At 42.3% G+C, this 19,029-nt stretch overlaps 1 protein-coding gene across 1 annotated transcript; it reads right to left on the reverse strand.

Annotated features, from left to right (window-relative positions):
• Positions 1-2,673: 2,673 nt before the first annotated feature.
• Positions 2,674-14,018, reverse strand: LOC311341180 (uncharacterized protein). Its single transcript, XM_084466066.1, has 8 exons — positions 12,726-14,018; positions 10,325-12,136; positions 9,011-9,097; positions 8,581-8,661; positions 8,260-8,427; positions 6,764-6,886; positions 5,103-5,194; positions 2,674-4,761 (listed from the first exon to the last, which is right to left on the reverse strand). The coding sequence occupies exons 2-8, from the start codon at positions 12,113-12,115 to the stop codon at positions 4,527-4,529; spliced, it is 2,577 nt and encodes an 858-aa protein (XP_084322192.1). The 5' UTR covers positions 12,116-12,136; positions 12,726-14,018; the 3' UTR covers positions 2,674-4,526.
• Positions 14,019-19,029: the final 5,011 nt, after the last annotated feature.

Below are 19,029 nucleotides of genomic sequence, written 5' to 3' on the forward strand. Positions count from 1 at the left end.
TATGTGAGGATATTACCTCTTAGCTATTAAATGTGCTCGGTGCTGCTCCCTGTGGCTATGGGAAGATATTACCTCTTAACTATTAAATGTGCTCGGTGCTGCCCCCTGTGGCTATGGGAGGATATTACCTCTTAACTATTAAATGTGCTCGGTGCTGCTCCCTGTGGCTATGGGAGGATATTACCTCTTAACTATTAAATTTGCTCGGTGCTGCTCCCTGTGGCTATGTGAGGATATTACCTCTTAGCTATTAAATGTGCTCGGTGCTGCTCCCTGTGGCTATGGGAAGATATTACCTCTTAACTATTAAATGTGCTCGGTGCTGCCCCCTGTGGCTATGGGAGGATATTACCTCTTAACTATTAAATGTGCTCGGTGCTGCTCCCTGTGGCTATGTGAGGATATTACCTCTTAACTATTAAATGTGCTCGGTGCTGCTCCCTGTGGCTATGGGAGGATATTACCTCTTAGCTATTAAATGTGCTCGGTGCTGCTCCCTGTGGCTATGGGAAGATATTACCTCTTTACTATTAAATGTGCTCGGTGCTGCCCCCTGTGGCTATGGGAGGATATTACCTCTTAACTATTAAATGTGCTCGGTGCTGCTCCCTGTGGCTATGGGAGGATATTACCTCTTAACTATTAAATGTGCTCGGTGCTGCTCCCTGTGGCTATGGGAGGATATTACCTCTTAGCTATTAAATGTGCTCGGTGCTGCTCCCTGTGGCTATGGGAGGATATTACCTCTTAACTATTAAATGTGCTCGGTGCTGCTCCCTGTGGCTATGGGAAGATATTACCTCTTAACTATTAAATGTGCTCGGTGCTGCCCCCTGTGGCTATGGGAGGATATTACCTCTTAACTATTAAATGTGCTCGGTGCTGCTCCCTGTGGCTATGGGAGGATATTACCTCTTAGCTATTAAATGTGCTCGGTGCTGCCCCCTGTGGCTATGGGAGGATATTACCTCTTAACTATTAAATGTGCTCGGTGCTGCTCCCTGTGGCTATGGGAGGATATTACCTCTTAACTATTAAATGTGCTCGGTGCTGCTCCCTGTGGCTATGGGAGGATATTATGGAACTATGTCACACATCCTTAGGCCCACTCCGGCTGTGCAGGACAGGGTAATTGTGGTATCCACTCAAGCAGCAGTGTAGAAGGGTGGTTGGGGAAGGGATTTAAAGGGGCTAAAAATGTTGAAGAGCAAAAAGAAAGATTTTATTTTTTTTAAAAACAACAACACATGAAGCACAACTTGTAGTGAATGAATCCATATGCTGAGAACCCTAAAAACATATTTAGTCTATTGCAGATTCTCCAAGGTTACCCCTCTTTTCGAAGTCACATATGTTCTGTCTGCGGCAGTTTCGCGTTTGTGTAACAGTGATTCTGTGACAGTGTGAAATTTGATGCCAAAATTCCAAATTGAGACGTTCTTTTCATAAAGAAAACAAAGTCTGCTCAGCAGAAACGCAAAGAAAAGAGAAGGAAGAGACAACGACTAGATGGAAAGCTGTGATGGTCTTCTTCATAACCAGGGAGTGAAGAAGCAGCACTGCTGAGCTCATTATCGTTACTCTACCAAGCAACACTCTTAGGTTTATCAGCAATGTAGTTCCAGCATACACAGTTGGCCTGTATGAATGAAGTGCGATTGCTTGCCGTGTGCATGCTGCTCTCTGTCAGTCAGATGTAGCTGAACTTAAAATAACATGCAACCAGAGGTGGCAGTAGCAAACAGTCATTTTACTTTTAAGTATATTTTATTTATATATATTTAAGTATATTTTAAATGAAGTAAAGTAGTTAGCTAAATTTGCCTTCAAATTATCAACGGGAATTTTCTTTTTGCATGTAAACACCAAAAGGTGACAGTATCCAAATTAGGGCTGTCAACGAATATTCTAAATTCGAATATATATTCGAATAGTTTTGAAAAACAGACATTCGAAGATGAAAATTAATATACAAATGTGGAAAAACACACACACCCGCGGCTGTCTGCTTTACGAGTGGGCGACCAGAACACTACAAGACAACAGACACGAGTCAAGAGACAAGCGACAAGAGTCGGGACCTAAAATTGCTCGCACAAAACTCTTGATCAGCACTCAGCATTTGTTTATTGTTGTTGTTTATTTAAACCAGTATGCGCAGAGAGAGTGAGGGGGAGCGAGAGAGAGAGAGAGAAAAAGAGAGCGAGTGAGCGAGCGAGAGCGAGGTCTGCGGTCTTGGCCATTAGTTCATTTACAAATTTTTGTGTAAGGTAATATGTTGTCAAATATGTTTAAACTTAAATAAACTACCTATACAAGTAGTTACAGTATGTCTCGTTGTATTAGTTTGTCCTGTTATTGACGTAATGCGCAAATATAGATATTCGAATAGTATTCGAATATATATAATATATATATTTTTTTTTTCAGAGGGAATATTCGAACGTCATTTTTTAGCAATTTTGACAGCCCTAATCCAAATGCATTCTAATCTCACCCACCAGGCTCATGGACAAACATGGACCACAAAGCTGTGGCACACAACATGGTTAGACGTTTTATGATGATTCATTGGTTGGTTAATGAATATCGAATATCGTTAATGAATAAATGTGTTAATCAATATCGAAATGGATGACACCATAACACAGCAGATCTTTTTGTACACTTTATTCTCAGCCATGATTAGCCATAGACACACTGCAGCCAGTTTACATTGGTCTTTTACAAGTTTGATAAACACATGCCCCCATAATATATTTATAATATATATATATATATAATATATATTAATATATATATATATATATATTCATTATATATGTGTCCCATAATATATGTATAGAACTATCATCACCACAGAAACTTAATTCTGATTCCTCAAAAAGAAAATCTGTCACAGTGAATGCCCACTAGGTCAGCATTTTGCATCTACTATTCTACACCGCACTCAAAGGAAAACAGGGAAAGTACATTACAGGTTGACTATAGGTTCAGTAGCGAGGCTCCAAGCTGTGACTGATACAAGAGATAAGGTTTCCACCAGCCCCATCACACGCACATGTTGGTGTGTCCTCATGCTGTGTCCGGTTATAAGCTTAACATTGCAACTCTGTCTTCTGTTCCATGGCCATCAACGTCTATACCTTTCTGACAGTCAGGAGTGCAATAAAGTGGTGTCTAATTAGCGTTTCTTCTATTTTTTTGGCTGGAAAAAGATAAATTAATAAAAACCAATCCACTCACAAGCAAGCGAATACAAAACACAAAAACCTGGTACCACACAATCTGGGCCAAATTACCACTAAAAAATAACTGACGACATGTCTACTGACCATTTGAAATAAAGTACCTATACTCACAAATAATAATAGAAACTACCAACCTACAATTTAACTCAACTTAACAATCATTTTAACTAATACCTATTTAAGGGAAACAATACATCTCCATAAAAATAAAGATTTAAATGAATCCCCTTTCACGCTTAACCCGAGTTAAAAAAAGAATGCTAAAATAGGACATCTCCAGAAGAGCTGCTTACAATCTTTCAGAAAATATTCTCTTCGACGCGGCTGTCGATCGACCGCGTCCGACTCAATCACAACTTGTGTGCGCGCAAACACATTTTAGCGCACAAAAGCTCACCCAGAAGCATACACACTGCTCATATGATGAAGACAAAACTGGACACAGCTGATAAAAAAACAAGACAATGAGACACACATAGAACAGAGAGGAATGAGATACAGAGAGACACACCTTTGAAGCAATTGAGGCAAAATAACACAACTAGATTCAGGAAGCAGCCGATAGCAAGTTAGCATAGTGTCAGATTTTGATTAGTCATGCCTGCTCTACTTTACATGAGTGATTAATATTCCATAGGCTACAGATGTTGGTAATTTCTAGAATATATATATATACCTTTCAGAGACAAATATCACATAGCATACACAAAACACGGCAGCAGTACATACGAATTTCAATGTCAATAAAGTTATATTTGTTTTGGTGACATCTTGACCCCCTATAGACAAACGTGGCGATACTCTTAGGTATACGGTGGTTGGAATATAGATCCATGTGATAAATGATAATAAACGTGTGGCTTGGTGAGAGGCAGTGCAGTGGTATACGGTCCAAGTCCAAGCACATACGAACCAGAGTGTGTCCGTGTCTCTGTCAGAGCTTTGTGAGATAGCTGTTGTCAATATCTAATCTAGTTTTGCTTTGTTTTGCATTATTCTACCACAGAAAAAAAAAAAATATATATAACTACATCCAGGACAAATGACCATGACATCAAAAACAAATCAGGCATTCTTTGGCCACAAAAATAAAGTAATACCAAAAAAATACACTTTAGTTTGATAGAGAAGAGCAACCACGTCGAGTTACACGACGAGGAGGGGAAAACATCCCGACCGGTGAAGGAAACATCATGGAGGAAGACTGTGGTAGGTGGCAACGCATGAGGCCCATGCAGAGGACTGGTGAGAAAACAAAAGGTGGGGGAGGGGGTTTTACATCTTCCTCTTCTCCTCTTCGTCCTCTCTGTCGTCCTCCGCTTCGTCGTCCGATTCGTCGCCGTCCCCGACCCCTTCGCTGTGGAGGCGGTGGTGGAGCTGATGGAGCTGCAGCTGGAGGCTGCGGGGTTGGGGTCTTCTGCTGGACTCCTCCGCCCGTGCGGGGAAGAGCCTTTTCCCGCGGCCGGCCGCCCTCACCCCGGTCCGCCTCTGGGGGCGCTCTCTATGAACCCTGGGACGCACACCGGGGGGGGGGGGGCACAGGAAGAGAGCGTCAGGGAGGGCCGGCTGGCGCTAGGGCGTAGAACCGGGGATGCTTTTGCTTATTAGCGTACTCATCGGTTTGGGGGATCACACACCACACATCATTAGAGGAACGTTTGTTAGTACGAGTCCAGGGATATTGTGCTTTCTATAAGTATGTTAATTCAAGTATATCTAAGTTCAGTTGGGATCCACACAGGAGGTTAGATTACATTTCTGTACACCCTGTAACCACTTTGTTAGGAAAAGATTTTCATAAAATAGTCATATAAACACATCACACGTGCATGTGCACAAGCCCACACAAACCTCTGGAGCATAGTCCCATCATCTCTGACAATCTCCCTTCCTATCACATCAGGAGTCTCTACTTTGTTTAAAGCCCGTACGTATCCCAGGGCCTGTGGGAGCAAATGAAGGAAATCATCGGTGAAATCTGCCAATCCAGAAGATTGATTGATTTCAAACATATTGTACAGGACAATTTGCGTTGCGTCTCAAATTGGTAACATGTTAAAAACATTTTTTTTTAAATCATACATTTATATATGACTGTATTTAAGGAACAATTCACTCTGAAAGTACATTTCTATCAATTATGGGTGTAAACTTTTTGTTTGTGTATGTGTGAAAAAATCCTAGTGTAGGGTGAGCAGCGTCTGAGTGCTCTATCAGCCAGTGAAATACAATGATAAACAAATGAACATTTTTGATGCTATATGTATCAAGAAGAGTATGAAGCTATTTGAATAATTAACATGAAGGGGGTCATTTTGACCGCTAGTAAATATAAAGCAATCCAGTAAAACTCTAAACCAGTTTAAGCGTTGCCCATTCATTACATTTCCTAAATAGGTATACAAGCCTTTGTTCTTAAAATCCAGAAATTATATCTCGGAAAAACAACGTTACACGCTATTTCACGACCTCATACGCTGTGAACGTGATCCTCACTGTCGCTGCAACACTGCATTTAACCTTTTCTCCAGCCGTGGCGCAATAAAAATACCAAATCCAAATATATTGTACAATATTTTTCCAAAACATTGTAGAATATTTTGGCTGGTTTTATATTGTTTGGGTTAATTATTCCTTTAATCTCTTTTCTAAAAGGGGAACGCTGATCAAAGTAGCGCCAGGTAATCAGCCGGAGACAAGCCATCGGGTTCACATGTCTCTAGTGCAACACTATTGCCGCTTTTCCACCGACAGTATCAGCTCGACTCGACTCAACTCGCCTCGCCTCGACTCGGTTCCAGGCGCGTTTCCATCTAAAAAAGTACCTCTTCAATGTGGGCGGGTCGTAGAAAAGAACCTCTCCACCATGGGCGGGTCGTCATTAAGTTTTAATCACGGGAGACGCGATTCCCGGGAAATCTGAATCTGATCAAGACTATTTCCTGATTCCCGGGAAAGGTTATGATGGGAAATAAAATAAAATAAAAAGCGCAATGACTGCGCGTCTATTGTTGTCATACGGTAACGTTGATGGAGGCGAAACTCGAGCCCTAGGAAAGGAACGACACTGAAACGAAACAGCGAAACGCTGATCCTCCGGAGCCGGTCCGTGGACTCCAGCCACGCCGGACACACACAACCACGCACAGCCTAACTCTAGCCCCGGGAAAGGAGCGACACACACGGTGAAACGCTGATCAGTGTCGGGAGCGGGTCCGTGGACTCCAACCACGCCGGACACAACTTAACTTTGAGTGATTATTCCCATTGACAGCCGCTGGCCAATCAGTTACCAGCAGCCTGTTTACGTCACACAAAAGTACCTACTCCTCTCGCTTGGAACCTCGACGGAGGTAGTACTAAAAAAAAGTACCCGGTACTAGGTACCAGGTACTTTTTTTGCCAATGGAAACGCAAAAAAGGCGTGGCGAGTCGAGTCGAGCTGGTACTGGCGGTGGAAAAGCGGCATATGTGACAACACAACGAGGGGGCTGGTAGATAACGTCACACACCTGTCTGAAGTCATGCTGAGCGGAGGCCAGGTCCACGGTCCGCTGGCCCTCCACCGCTGTGGTCCTCCCCCGACTGCCCTGACAGTCCCCCGCCACCGCCGCCTCCAGCTCAGAGAGGCTCACCTGGAGGTCCAGAGCCATGGTGTTAGTCATCACAGTAGTATTGGTGTTGTGCATACTTATACATTTTTTCTATGAGAACCATGCAGTAGATTTCCTTTTCTGATACAAAGTTGTTACCATTCATTTCCGTTCATTTCACACACACACACACACACACACACACACACACACACACACACACACACACACACACACACACACACACACACAGTGGCGGATTAAGGTGGTCATTGGCCCCTAGGCTACTATTTGTGTGAGGCCCTCTTACTGATCACGCAAAATAACTTACCTGAAATAAAAAAAAGCGTAATTTAGTGGCACGTGTAAAAGCGTTATATTATAGGAATATTACATGGCCCACGAGCACATACTCTGCACACACTGGCATACATACACACCCATTGGGACAGCCTCTACCAAATCAGCAATGACACAGAAACAAGTGCGAATTCGCTGTAGCTGCCGCGACCACGTATGTCTGTGGACCAACCGACCGACCGACAGAGCGAGCTAAAGGGGCATTCACAGGGCATCTGCAAGCTGGAAACAACTTTTAGCTTTCTAACCCAAGAGGGAGGCCTACAGTAGCAGCAGCAGTATGTCATGTACGGCACTGAAATGTGCCCGCACGCAGGCGGGTGTATGTACGGTAAAGCGCGCGGCTCACACAGTACACAACACCCTGTTTCACTGAGGACAAAATCACAACATCCTTACAGAGACACAAATCCAACCGCTGTGCAAAATAAAACAAAGCCATACAAATACAATAAACACAGTAGCAGGACACAATAACAGCAATAATGCCACAGCAGCACAATCATAAATACATATTCTTACTCTTTAGAAGTTTTTCTGACAGAGAACTCCTTAATGAGGCTGGTAAAATCCAATTTGCACAGAATATCGCTTTCAACGGACAGATCAGAGATGGGTGATTCAGTCTGTTTGGGGCCATTGTGGATCTCCGTCTATCTTCAACTAGCGGCAATTTTTAAAAAGTGCGCTACATCGAGTGCTGTATGAACAAATGGAAACACTTTGCGCTTTCCTCTTTTTTGACATTTTGCTGCTATGCTGGCCAACACAATTGACTTTAAGAACTGGCCACATGACCCGGAAATCGACCCAATCAGCTGCTTCATTTTTAAATGTTTCTTGTTATGGGCCAATAGGGGTCAACGTTTTTATTTTAAGAAAAAATTGAAACTAGTCTGGCCAATCCAGGGCCCCTTGCAGACATGGGCAGACGTAGCCTTTGCGTTAATCTGCGTCTGCGCACACACACACACACACACACACACACACACACACACACACACACACACACACACACACACACACACACGTACACCCCAGAGACGAGGACTCACCTCGGTCTGGTCCCCTTCGCTCTTGATAAGGGTCCTCCTCGGGCCCTTGGAGGAGCCGTCTCCCGGCGCCATGCCGCGGGGGCCCTGGGGCCCCCCCCCCGCCGCCGACGGCTCCTCACACTCCATACCGTCAGAGGAAACACACTTACGGATGACCTTGCGTGTCACCTGGGAGCGGGGCGATATTGATTGATCAGGCCGTGGATCGGTCACACGTTGAGCACAAATTGACAACGCTGACAAGTCTTTAACGCTCGGACTGCATTTCCGCCGTCTTGGTGGTGCGATATTAGATGGACTAGTGTTTTAAATGAGGATTACCCTTTTGGTCACAACGTGTCCATTCTCATCGGTGTACTTCTCTTCTGTTACAGATTGATGGAGACCCGGTATTTCATCAGCCTAAAAATGTAGAAGTAAGTCAGTTACTTGAATGTTGTACAAAGCAAAGTCTCTGCTTCACATTCTTCTATAGCTGGACAACTCATAGAGGCAACAATCCTTTACACGGAACAAAAAGAGTTAGTCAAAACAGATCCACACACATGAGTAAGTCCTTAGAAACTACTTTCTTAGCATGGCACATGACCGTACCCTAATACAACCAACCGTCCTGCAGAAATAATGTTTGAAGCCGTAACCACAAAAAATCTTGTTAAAGGAAATTCACATTGATGGGTAGATGTAACAGTTCATGTACTTTATAGGCTCTTTCACTGCAAACCACATCCGCCCATGCTCAAACTGATACCTTCATAACAACTCTTCGCACTATTCTTGTGGTCAGATATTCGTCATCGGAAGTTTCTGACATTGTTCCAAGTTCATCAGCGATCTCCTAGCCAGGCAACACAGATTCGTTATGGTTTGTGAATTGTTTACCAACAATATGTTTATAGAGAACATAGATTAAATTACATTAAAAAAAAAAAAACAGCCCAGTTTTATAAAGCAAACCATGCAAATGTTTAAATTAATAATCTGTCCTCTAACTGTGTGTTCACACCGCACTTTGTCCCATTTCGCCTATTCGCGCGAATAGGCGAATGTTGCCGCGCGACAAATCATAATCTGTCGCTGTGCATTTTTGTGTGCATTTTTTTTTTGCCTGACAACGGTCATTCATGCCAATTCATTCTCATCAACCATGGCCGAGATGTGTGTCTGTACCTGTTGTGGAAGAGGGAGAGCCCGTCGTTTATGGGTTAATAATATAATCCGGAGGCGCACACCGCTTTGTGCCGTGATATTATATATATCGTATATATTATATGATATAGATATTTATATATTATATGTAGATATAGAGCGGGAGTCGCAAACGGCAACAATCACTTTCTCCTCCAAGCTGCGGTTCACTGAACGGTTGAACGGTGATTGGCTGTTTTACGTTACTTCACCCAGGGAGTGAACTGATTGGCTGTTACGTGACGTCACCCAGGGAGTGAACGCTGATTGGCTGTTTTACGTTACTTCACCCACGTTACCCACAGGGAGTGAACGCTGATTGGCTGTTTCAACGCGAATGCCGCGAAGAAGTTGAAATATTTTAACTTTATTTTCGGGGGCGAATTATTCGCGGCGCGAATCCACGTGAACGCGCTCGCCGTTCACGTGGAAAAATTTCGCGCTGTCAATCAAATCTTGTCGCGCGAATAGGCGAAAAAAAAATTCGCCCGATTCGTGTCTCCACGTTCACTTAACATTGAAACGTGTCGCGGGGCGAAGTGCGGTGTGAACACACAGTTACTGTCCAACAATACAATCTGGCCCCATATATCTATTGTAAATACCATCCCTGATATACAAGAGACCTGTAAAAACTCGGGAAACAAACATTTGTTGGTGTATGTCCGAAAAAAATATTTAGATAAAACACCATGCAAGAGTTTAGTAGGCCTACGAGTTAACCAACAAAGCAAAAAGAACAGGGCTAAAGACGTTAAGGGTTGCACTCATGACCTGAGAGGAACACTGAAGCAGCCATTCCTTGGAGCGGGTATTTTGCACAGCGAAGCTCATTGGGATTTTGCGGGTTAGCAGGATTTTCCAAATTGCATCTTACCCTTGCCAGAGGTGTATCTTCTTCGACAGACTCTGGCCCTCCCCTAGCGGCACGTTTTTGTGAAGCTTCATAGAATACAGAATCCTCGTTGTTTGAATCGTGAGAGTGCACCACTTCTTCACTCTGCACATAAACGTCGTCAGAGGACTCGTTCACATACGGCGCGTCTTCGTAACCGTCACTCCCAGAAGACGACAGGACTCTCGGCTCATGGATTTGAATCGCCGAGTCGTTAAATCTAACGTTTGGTTTTTCACTTCTTTGCCAGTTAGAACGTTCACCGGGCCGTCTCCTCTGTGACCTACTCTCCCTCCTAGCATCACCGGCCTCAGCCTCTGAGGACTCGGAGGAGGCCTGCTGACAGTCAAAGAAAGCCTCTGGATCCGAGCTCTCGTGTTTCGCGGCGTGGAGGAGGACTCCGTGCATGACGTCTGCATAGGTCGGAGGTTCGGCGTCGTTCGTCTCTTCGTGCACAGACGGGGGGCTGACGTCGTCGTTGGGGGCCGAGGCTGCCTCCTCCGCCCCAACCTCAGTGGGAGACTCAGATGTAGGGAGACGGCTCTTGTCCTGGATTGAGGACAGCGGTGGGCCTGAGCAGGGGTACGGAGTCAGTTCGTCAAAGTGAAAGTGTCTGTGAGCTGTTCCAGGTTCAGGCGTTTGTAAAGTCAAAGCAGTGGGAGACTGAGAGGAGAGATCCCCAGTTTCTGTCATGACAGGGGACCCGATGTCCGACGTGTGGGGCACTTGGTCGCGTTCACGTTGGGATTCTGCAGCACTAACATAACAGTGATTCGGCGGCAGAGTGGATTCACACAATGCTTCTATTTCCCCGTCAATCTCTGATATTTCTTCTTCGTCTTCTTCATTAATAGCAGGCAGATCAGTTTCACACTCCTCAGACGTTTCTGCATCATCTAGAGACGCAACTAAGGGTACAAGCCCGGCAGCACTAACATCACACAGGGTTGATGGAAACACCCCTTCTGATTGGCCTTCTATAGGAGACGATGCCAAAACGTCTTCAGTTTTTATGGAATCGTTTTGCTCCAAGTTAGGATAATGAACCTCTTCCACTGTCACTCCATTTGTTTCTGGGGAGATTAGAATTAGATCAGGGGTGATTCTAGAGACTCCCCTTCCAGCCTCACTTGGAACACCATCATGTACGGAGTGTTGTGGGGTTGATTGATCTTCCTCCTGGTCTAAGTCAGATAACATACTGCCTTCACTGTTTCTGCGTTTTTCTTCAGGGAATTCATCTCCCGGGGAAATATCATCCAACTCAACATACGGTTGGTCAGCTTCAGGACTTTCGTCGCTGGATATGGAATTTCCTGCGTCAAGATTCTCAGGTCTTAATTTCAGTTTCAATTCCAAGTCGGACAGCAGCTGGTCAAGCTGAGGCGAGCTGGACTCTGGTGGAGTGGTTTGTTCTGTTGACGTGCCTGATTCACCGTCCTCATTGTGGCCACTAGCACTCTGTTCAGGCGTATGGCTGAGAAGTTCTGGGACCGCTGGGGTTACCTCAGCTGTGCTGAACTCGTAGCTCTGTTCAAGGCTTGACGGTTGTTTGTCCTCCCACTCCCGGGGCGAGTTGGTATCACTTGCTAAATCCACAGCGGGTTCGATTGTACTTGTTGTAGTAGGATCGTGTACCTCGGGTGCAGCAGGTTGACTTTCAGTGGAAAGGGATTTGAGTATCTCATGTGTCAATAATGGCATCTCAGTTGCCGAGAGTTGGCTTTCCTCTAAAAAACTGTAATGTTCTGATGATTGCGCCTGATCTCTCATTAATGATGACCCTATGGGAACCTGTAAGAGATGATGGAGTGGAATGGAAACAAAATAAACAAATATGAAATGACAATGAAATAATGTATACAGCATGCACCTTAATTGATGTATAATAGTATTGCTTTTATGTTGTGTCAAGTGCTATTATATTCCATAAAAGCAACAGCAGCCTGTGTGTTAATGTTAAGCCCTCACACCCACAGCCAAGGTAATGAGACACACACAATCATTATTTATATATTTTTACACTAATTAGCTAAAGGAAATATATCATTTTGAGTATAAAAATTAAATAAAACATGATATGAAATGATGAACATGATGAAATGGCACAATAGTAGTACAACTTTACATTTGTTTAACCTTTTAAGAAGCACACCAACCAACCAGCGAATACTACTCAGGCTTAGTGCAGGTCGACACTATATTATTATGGTGTTATGACAATGTCTCAGGGTTTTAGTTCTTCATGGGACTGCTCCAATATAGACATGCCCACCTACTAGAACTAGAATTAGTGGAAGCTTGAGTCAAATGGCCAGTCAAATGTACACATCATCACTGTTACTTTAGAAAAGTATTATTTGCCAAGTGAGCACTGTCTTACCGGCAATGAACGTTTGCTCTCTTCATCTTTCAATTTCTTGCAAAAGAACAACCTTGGAGATGTTTAGTCTCTGACATTCATAGACTTGCTGTCCCTTTATGCATGACAAGGGAATTGACACTTGTTTTCTTCTCTTTTCCCTGATTCCCTTGAGGTTAGTAATAGCCTACCGCCTCCATCCATATGAGGGACATCCAGCTCTAGTTCAGATGGCAGATGACTCAACTGATGGTGCTACGTGAAGTCCCCTCATCTATTCTAATCTTTGGCCTGACAGTGGAGCATCTTGCAAAATGTACTATTTCAGTTTGAGAGGGTAGCTATGGGTTCAATCTTAAATTGGAGTAAGAGACTCCTGCAAGGGTCGGCAAATGGGTGAAATGTTTTTGATAAAGTATTTATCTAATTTGGACTGGTTTCAGGCTTAAATATACTGTACATATTCAAAATACATATTGTTTTTTTTAACATAGTTTACAACCAAAATAATGAACTGATAGAAAGTATAATTAAGCATGAAAATATGGATGGAGAATGAAATGTCAAAATAGAAGGGCCTATTCAAACAAAAGTATTATAATATTGGTAAAAGTGAAGATAATCTTATTATACTCATTGTAAAAAAAGGGACCTGTGTTGTTCATGTGAAAGTCTAATCCTAGTAATTCATGGAACCAAGTTGATATTTCAAGGTTCAGCTGTTCAGATGTATTCTATTATGGCCCAAAAAGCTTTTCTCACAAGAAAATTCTCAACATTTCTCGGCAATTCAGAAAACAAGTTGCTTATGTGAAGTGAACATATTCCAACACATACTGAATTTGTTAAACACATTTTCCTGTCCTGACACTATTTTAACAATAATTAATAATTACATATATATCCCACATAGTCTGTACATACAAAAAATACATCTGTTTGTACCAAGAGGTACACTGGCACAAGCCCTTACAATGGAAAGAAAACATGATAGAGGACTAATCTGGGCTGTGATATTCTGCACATACAGCTCAGGTGTATAGGATTGTCTATTTCTGAAACATTTATTAAAAAGAGAAATTCTGAATTTAATTTTGGGTCTGCTCTGGAGACTGGGTCTGATTCATGGAGCCTTACAATCAATCTGGGAGAGTTGGCAACCCTATTGAGGGAACACTAGTAATGATGAACAGTATTTAGTTGTTTGTCTACTATAAATTTGAAGCAAATATTCTGACATTGAATTGGGCTCACCTTTAAGAGGGAGATTTAAAATGACAGGGTTTTTCTTTGATGGCTGTGATTCCCAAGTCATACTGTTGCGCTGCTGTATTACATCATGTCAGATGGTTTATGCAAGGTGTTTTCAAAGTCTCCACTTTTATGACTCGGACATTTTCCTTTATAAAGAGAATCATTTACATGTGCTATGAACCTATTGGATACGGGATGAAAGGCAAGTTTGTTGGTAGACAAGTTTGGTAGACTTCTATTTGAAAAGGGCTCAGTAGCCACAGGTTTAACTGAACTATCTAGCACAGTTGCAGTACCTTCAGAGGACGGTGGTTTTATTTCAGACAGCCAGTACTCCAGGAAAGATTGTGTGTACTCATCCTCTGATAATGAAGGCCCACCGGACGGAGATTGAATTTCAAATCTATTCTCCATTCCCCCTGAGGACTCTACCTTTTTTAATGCAGTGCTACATTGTTCGATGTCTGCATGCTCTGATTGATTCACATCCCATGGTATCCTGTTTTCTTTCGGCATGTGTTGTTGACATGGTTCATGATTGTGTTCGAATACATATGGGTGTAGTGAGTTTGGCTCTGTTCTAAAGTCGAGAGGCTCTTTAAGGTCAGCTGAACCAGATATAAGCAAATGAGAATCCTTGTTGAAATCAAACACATGCTCATTGCTTTGTTTTGAAAATGATCCCTCAAAGGATAAAGACTGATCCGATATCAATTCAGTCAAATCCGTAGACGATGGAGGGAAATTGTAACCACAAGCATGACCTTCTTTGTTTTTACTCTTCAATTTCTGTTTGCACAAGTGGGGTGTATTTAGATGTCCTGCTTTGTATACAGGATCATACTTATGGCACATCAATTTGCAAGGGACTGTATTGTAAAATAAATGATATTGAGGAGTCAATGGAATTGTATCACATATGTCTAAAACTATGTGTACAGAACTTTTTTCTAAAGAAACATTAGGATCAGGCTCATTAGGATAATCAAGTGTGTCTCTTTGATGATTACAGTTGGAGTTGGTTTGATTTGTACGATGTTCCAGTTCCTGTGTATCCTCATTGTCTGATGAATATATTTCAGTTGAAGCTGCTCTAGCATCACAGATTTCCTCTTCAAGGAAATCCTCTGATTTTGTTTTCAAATGACACCTCACAACATCTGCATAGGTCAAAGTTTTTGTGGATACAGCAAGTCTGATATTTGATAATGGAACATCTATTTGTTGATCTTTGAAATTAAATGTAAAAGAGTCAGGTGAATCTGGTCGGATCTCATCAAACAACTCTTCAATACAGAAGCCAAATAATTCTGGCTCAGATGCCATGGACTGAGATGATGAGGGTCTCCCGTCAAAGAATCGCAAGTAATAGTCACAATGTTGACGCTCAAGTGGCACAAAGGTATTGTCAGAACAGACACAACTTAGATCAACAGATGTTACTGATTCTGGGGAAGATGGTCTTAACTCTGCTAACCAGTTCTGAACAAGGGAACAATCTACATCTGAAGAAATTAATTCTGCAGCGAAGGGCCTGATATCAACCACATGTTCCAGTTCAAAGTTAGATAGAACTGACGTTGGAGAATCAGGCCTTATCTCCTCAAACAGATATTCAAGACAAAAATCATTACATTCAATATCTGAGGCTGCTGATACCGGAGAACTTGATCTATTTGCTGAGTACTCAACAACATACTCACAGTACTGGGGCATGAATTGGGGAACAGGTGAGTCAGGAGAAAGGAACATAAACTCATCATGAGAAGCAATAGATTCAGGGGAGTGAGGTCTCAACTCATTGACCCAATTGCCAAGGAATTCCTGTGTATCCTCATTGTCTGATGAATATATTTCAGTTGAAGGTGATCTAGCATCACAGATTTCCTCTTCAAGGAAATCCTCTGATTTCATTTTCAAATGACACCTCACAACATCTGCATAGGTCAAAGGTTTTGTCGATACGGCATGTCTGATATTTGAAAATGGAACATCTATTTCTTGATCTTGGAAATTAAATGTAAAAGAGGCAGGTGAATCTGGTCGGATCTCATCAAACAACTCTTCAATGCAAGAGGCAAATATTTCTGGCTCAGATGCCATGGACTGAGATGATGAGGGTCTCCCTTCAAAGAATCGCAAGTAATAGTCACAAAGTTGACACTCAAGTGGCACATAGGTATTGTCAGAACAGACACAACTTAGATCAACAGATGTTACTGATTCTGGGGAAGATGGTCTTAACTCTGCTAACCAGTTCTGAACAAGGGAACAATCTACATCTGAAGAAATTAATTCTGCAGAGAAGGGCCTGATATCAACCACATGTTCCAGTCCAAAGTCAGATAGAACTGACGTTGGAGAATCAGGCCTTATCTCCTCAAACAGATATTCAAGACAAAAATCATTACATTCAATATCTGAAGCTGCTGATACCGGAGAACTTGATCTATTTGCTGAGTATTCAACAACATACTCATAGTACTGGGGCATGAATTGGGGAACAGGTGAGTCAGGAGAAAGGGATGTAAACTCATCATGAGAAGCAATAGATTCAGGGGAGTGAGGTCTTAACTCATTGACCCAATTGCCAAGGAATTCCTGTGTATCCTCATTGTCTGATGAATATATTTCAGTTGAAGGTGATCTAGCATCACAGATTTCCTCTTCAAGGGAATCCTCTGATTTCGTTTTCAAATGACACCTCACAACATCTGCATAGGTCAAAGGTTTTGTCGATACGGCATGTCTGATATTTGATAATGGAACATCTATTTCTTGAACTTTGAAATTAAATGAAAAAGAGTCTGGTGAATCTGGTCGGATCTCATCAAACAACTCTTCAATACAGAAGCCAAATAATTCTGGGTCAGATGCCATGGACTGAGATGATGAGGGTCTCCCGTCAAAGAATCGCAAGTAATAGTCACAATGTTGACACTCAAGTGGCACATAGGTATTGTCAGAACAGACACAACTTAGATCAACAGATGTTACTGATTCTGGAGAAGATGGTCTCAACTCTGCTAACCAGTTCTGAACAAGGGAACAATCTACATCTGAAGAAATTAATTCTGCAGAGAAGGGCCTAATATCAACCACATGTTCCAGTTCAAAGTTAGATAGAACTGACGTTGGAGAATCAGGCCTTATCTCTTCAAACACATATTCAAGACAAAGATCATTACATTCAATATCTGAAGCTGCTGATACCGGAGAACTTGATCTATTTGCTGAGTACTCAACAACATACTCACAGTACTGGGGCATGAATTGGGGAACAGGTGAGTCAGGAGAAAGGGATGTAAACTCATCATGAGAAGCAATAGATTCAGGGGAGTGAGGTCTCAACTCATTGACCCAATTGCCAAGGAATTCCTGTGTATCCTCATTGTCTGATGCATATATTTCAGTTGAAGGTGCTCTAGCATCACATATTCCCTCTTCAATGGAATCCTCTGATTTAGTTTTCAAATGACACCTCACAACATCTGCATAGGTCAAAGGTTTTGTCGATACAGCATGTCTGATATTTGATAATGGAACATCTATTTCTTGATCTTTGAAATTAAATGTAAAAGAGGCAAGTGAATCTGGTCGGATCTCATCAAACAACTCTTCAATGCAAGAGGCAAATATTTCTGGCTCAGATGCCATGGACTGAGATGATGAGGGTCTCCCTTCAAAGAATCGCAAGTAATAGTCACAATGTTGACACTCAAGTGGCACAAAGGTATTGTCAGAACAGACACAACTTAGATCAACAGATGTTACTGATTCTGGGGAAGATGGTCTCAACTCTGCCAACCAGTTCTGAACAAGGGAAAAATCTACATCTGAAGAAATTAATTCTGCAGAGAAGGGCCTGATATCAACCACATGTTCCAGTTCAAAGTTAGATAGAACTGACGTTGGAGAATCAGGCCTTATCTCTTCAAACAGATATTCAAGACAAAGATCATTACATTCGATATCTGAAGCTGCTGATACCGGAGAACTTGATCTATTTGCTGAGTACTCAACAACATACTCACAGTACTGGGGCATGAATTGGGGAACAGGTGAGTCAGGAGAAAGGGATGTAAACTCATCATGAGAAGCAATAGATTCAGGGGAGTGAGGTCTCAACTCATTGACCCAATTGCAAAGGAATTCCTGTGTATCCTCATTGTCTGATGAATATATTTCACTTGAAGATGATCTAGCATCACAGATTTCCTCTTCAAGGGAATCCTCTGATTTCATTTTCAAATGACACCTCACAAAATCTGCATAGGTCAAAGGTTTTGTCGATACGGCATGTCTGATATTTGATAATGGAACATCTATTTCTTGAACTTTGAAATTAAATGTAAAAGAGTCTGGTGAATCTGGTCGGATATCATCAAATAACTCTTCAATACAGAAGCCAAATAATTCTGGGTCAGATGCCATGGACTGAGATGATGAGGGTCTCCCGTCAAAGAATCGCAAGTAATAGTCACAATGTTGACACTCAAGTGGCACATAGGTATTATCAGAACAGACACAACTTAGATCAACAGATGTTACTGATTCTGGGGAAGATGGTCTTAACTCTGCTAACCAGTTCTGAACAAGGGAACAATCTACATCTGAAGAAATTAATTCTGCAGAGAAGGGCCTGATATCAACCACATGTTCCAGTCCAAAGTCAGATAGAAGTGACGTTGGAGAATCAGGCCTTATCTCCTCAAACAGATATTCAAGACAAAAATCATTACATTCAATATCTGAAGCTGCTGATACCGGAGAACTTGATCTATTTGCTGAGTACTCAACAACATACTCATAGTACTGGGGCATGAATTGGGGAACAGGTGAGTCAGGAGAAAGGGATGTAAACTCATCATGAGAAGCAATAGATTCAGGGGAGTGAGGTCTCAACTCATTGACCCAATTGCCAAGGAATTCCTGTGTATCCTCATTGTCTGATGCATATATTTCAGTTGAAGGTGCTCTAGCATCACAGATTCCCTCTTCAAGGGAATCCTCTGATTTAGTTTTCAAAGTACACCTCACAACATCTGCATAGGTCAAAGGTTTTGTCGAT

Source organism: Micromesistius poutassou (assembly GCF_964030765.1).
Source record: "Micromesistius poutassou genome assembly, chromosome: 3".
Classification (NCBI taxonomy): Eukaryota; Metazoa; Chordata; class Actinopteri; order Gadiformes; family Gadidae; genus Micromesistius; species Micromesistius poutassou.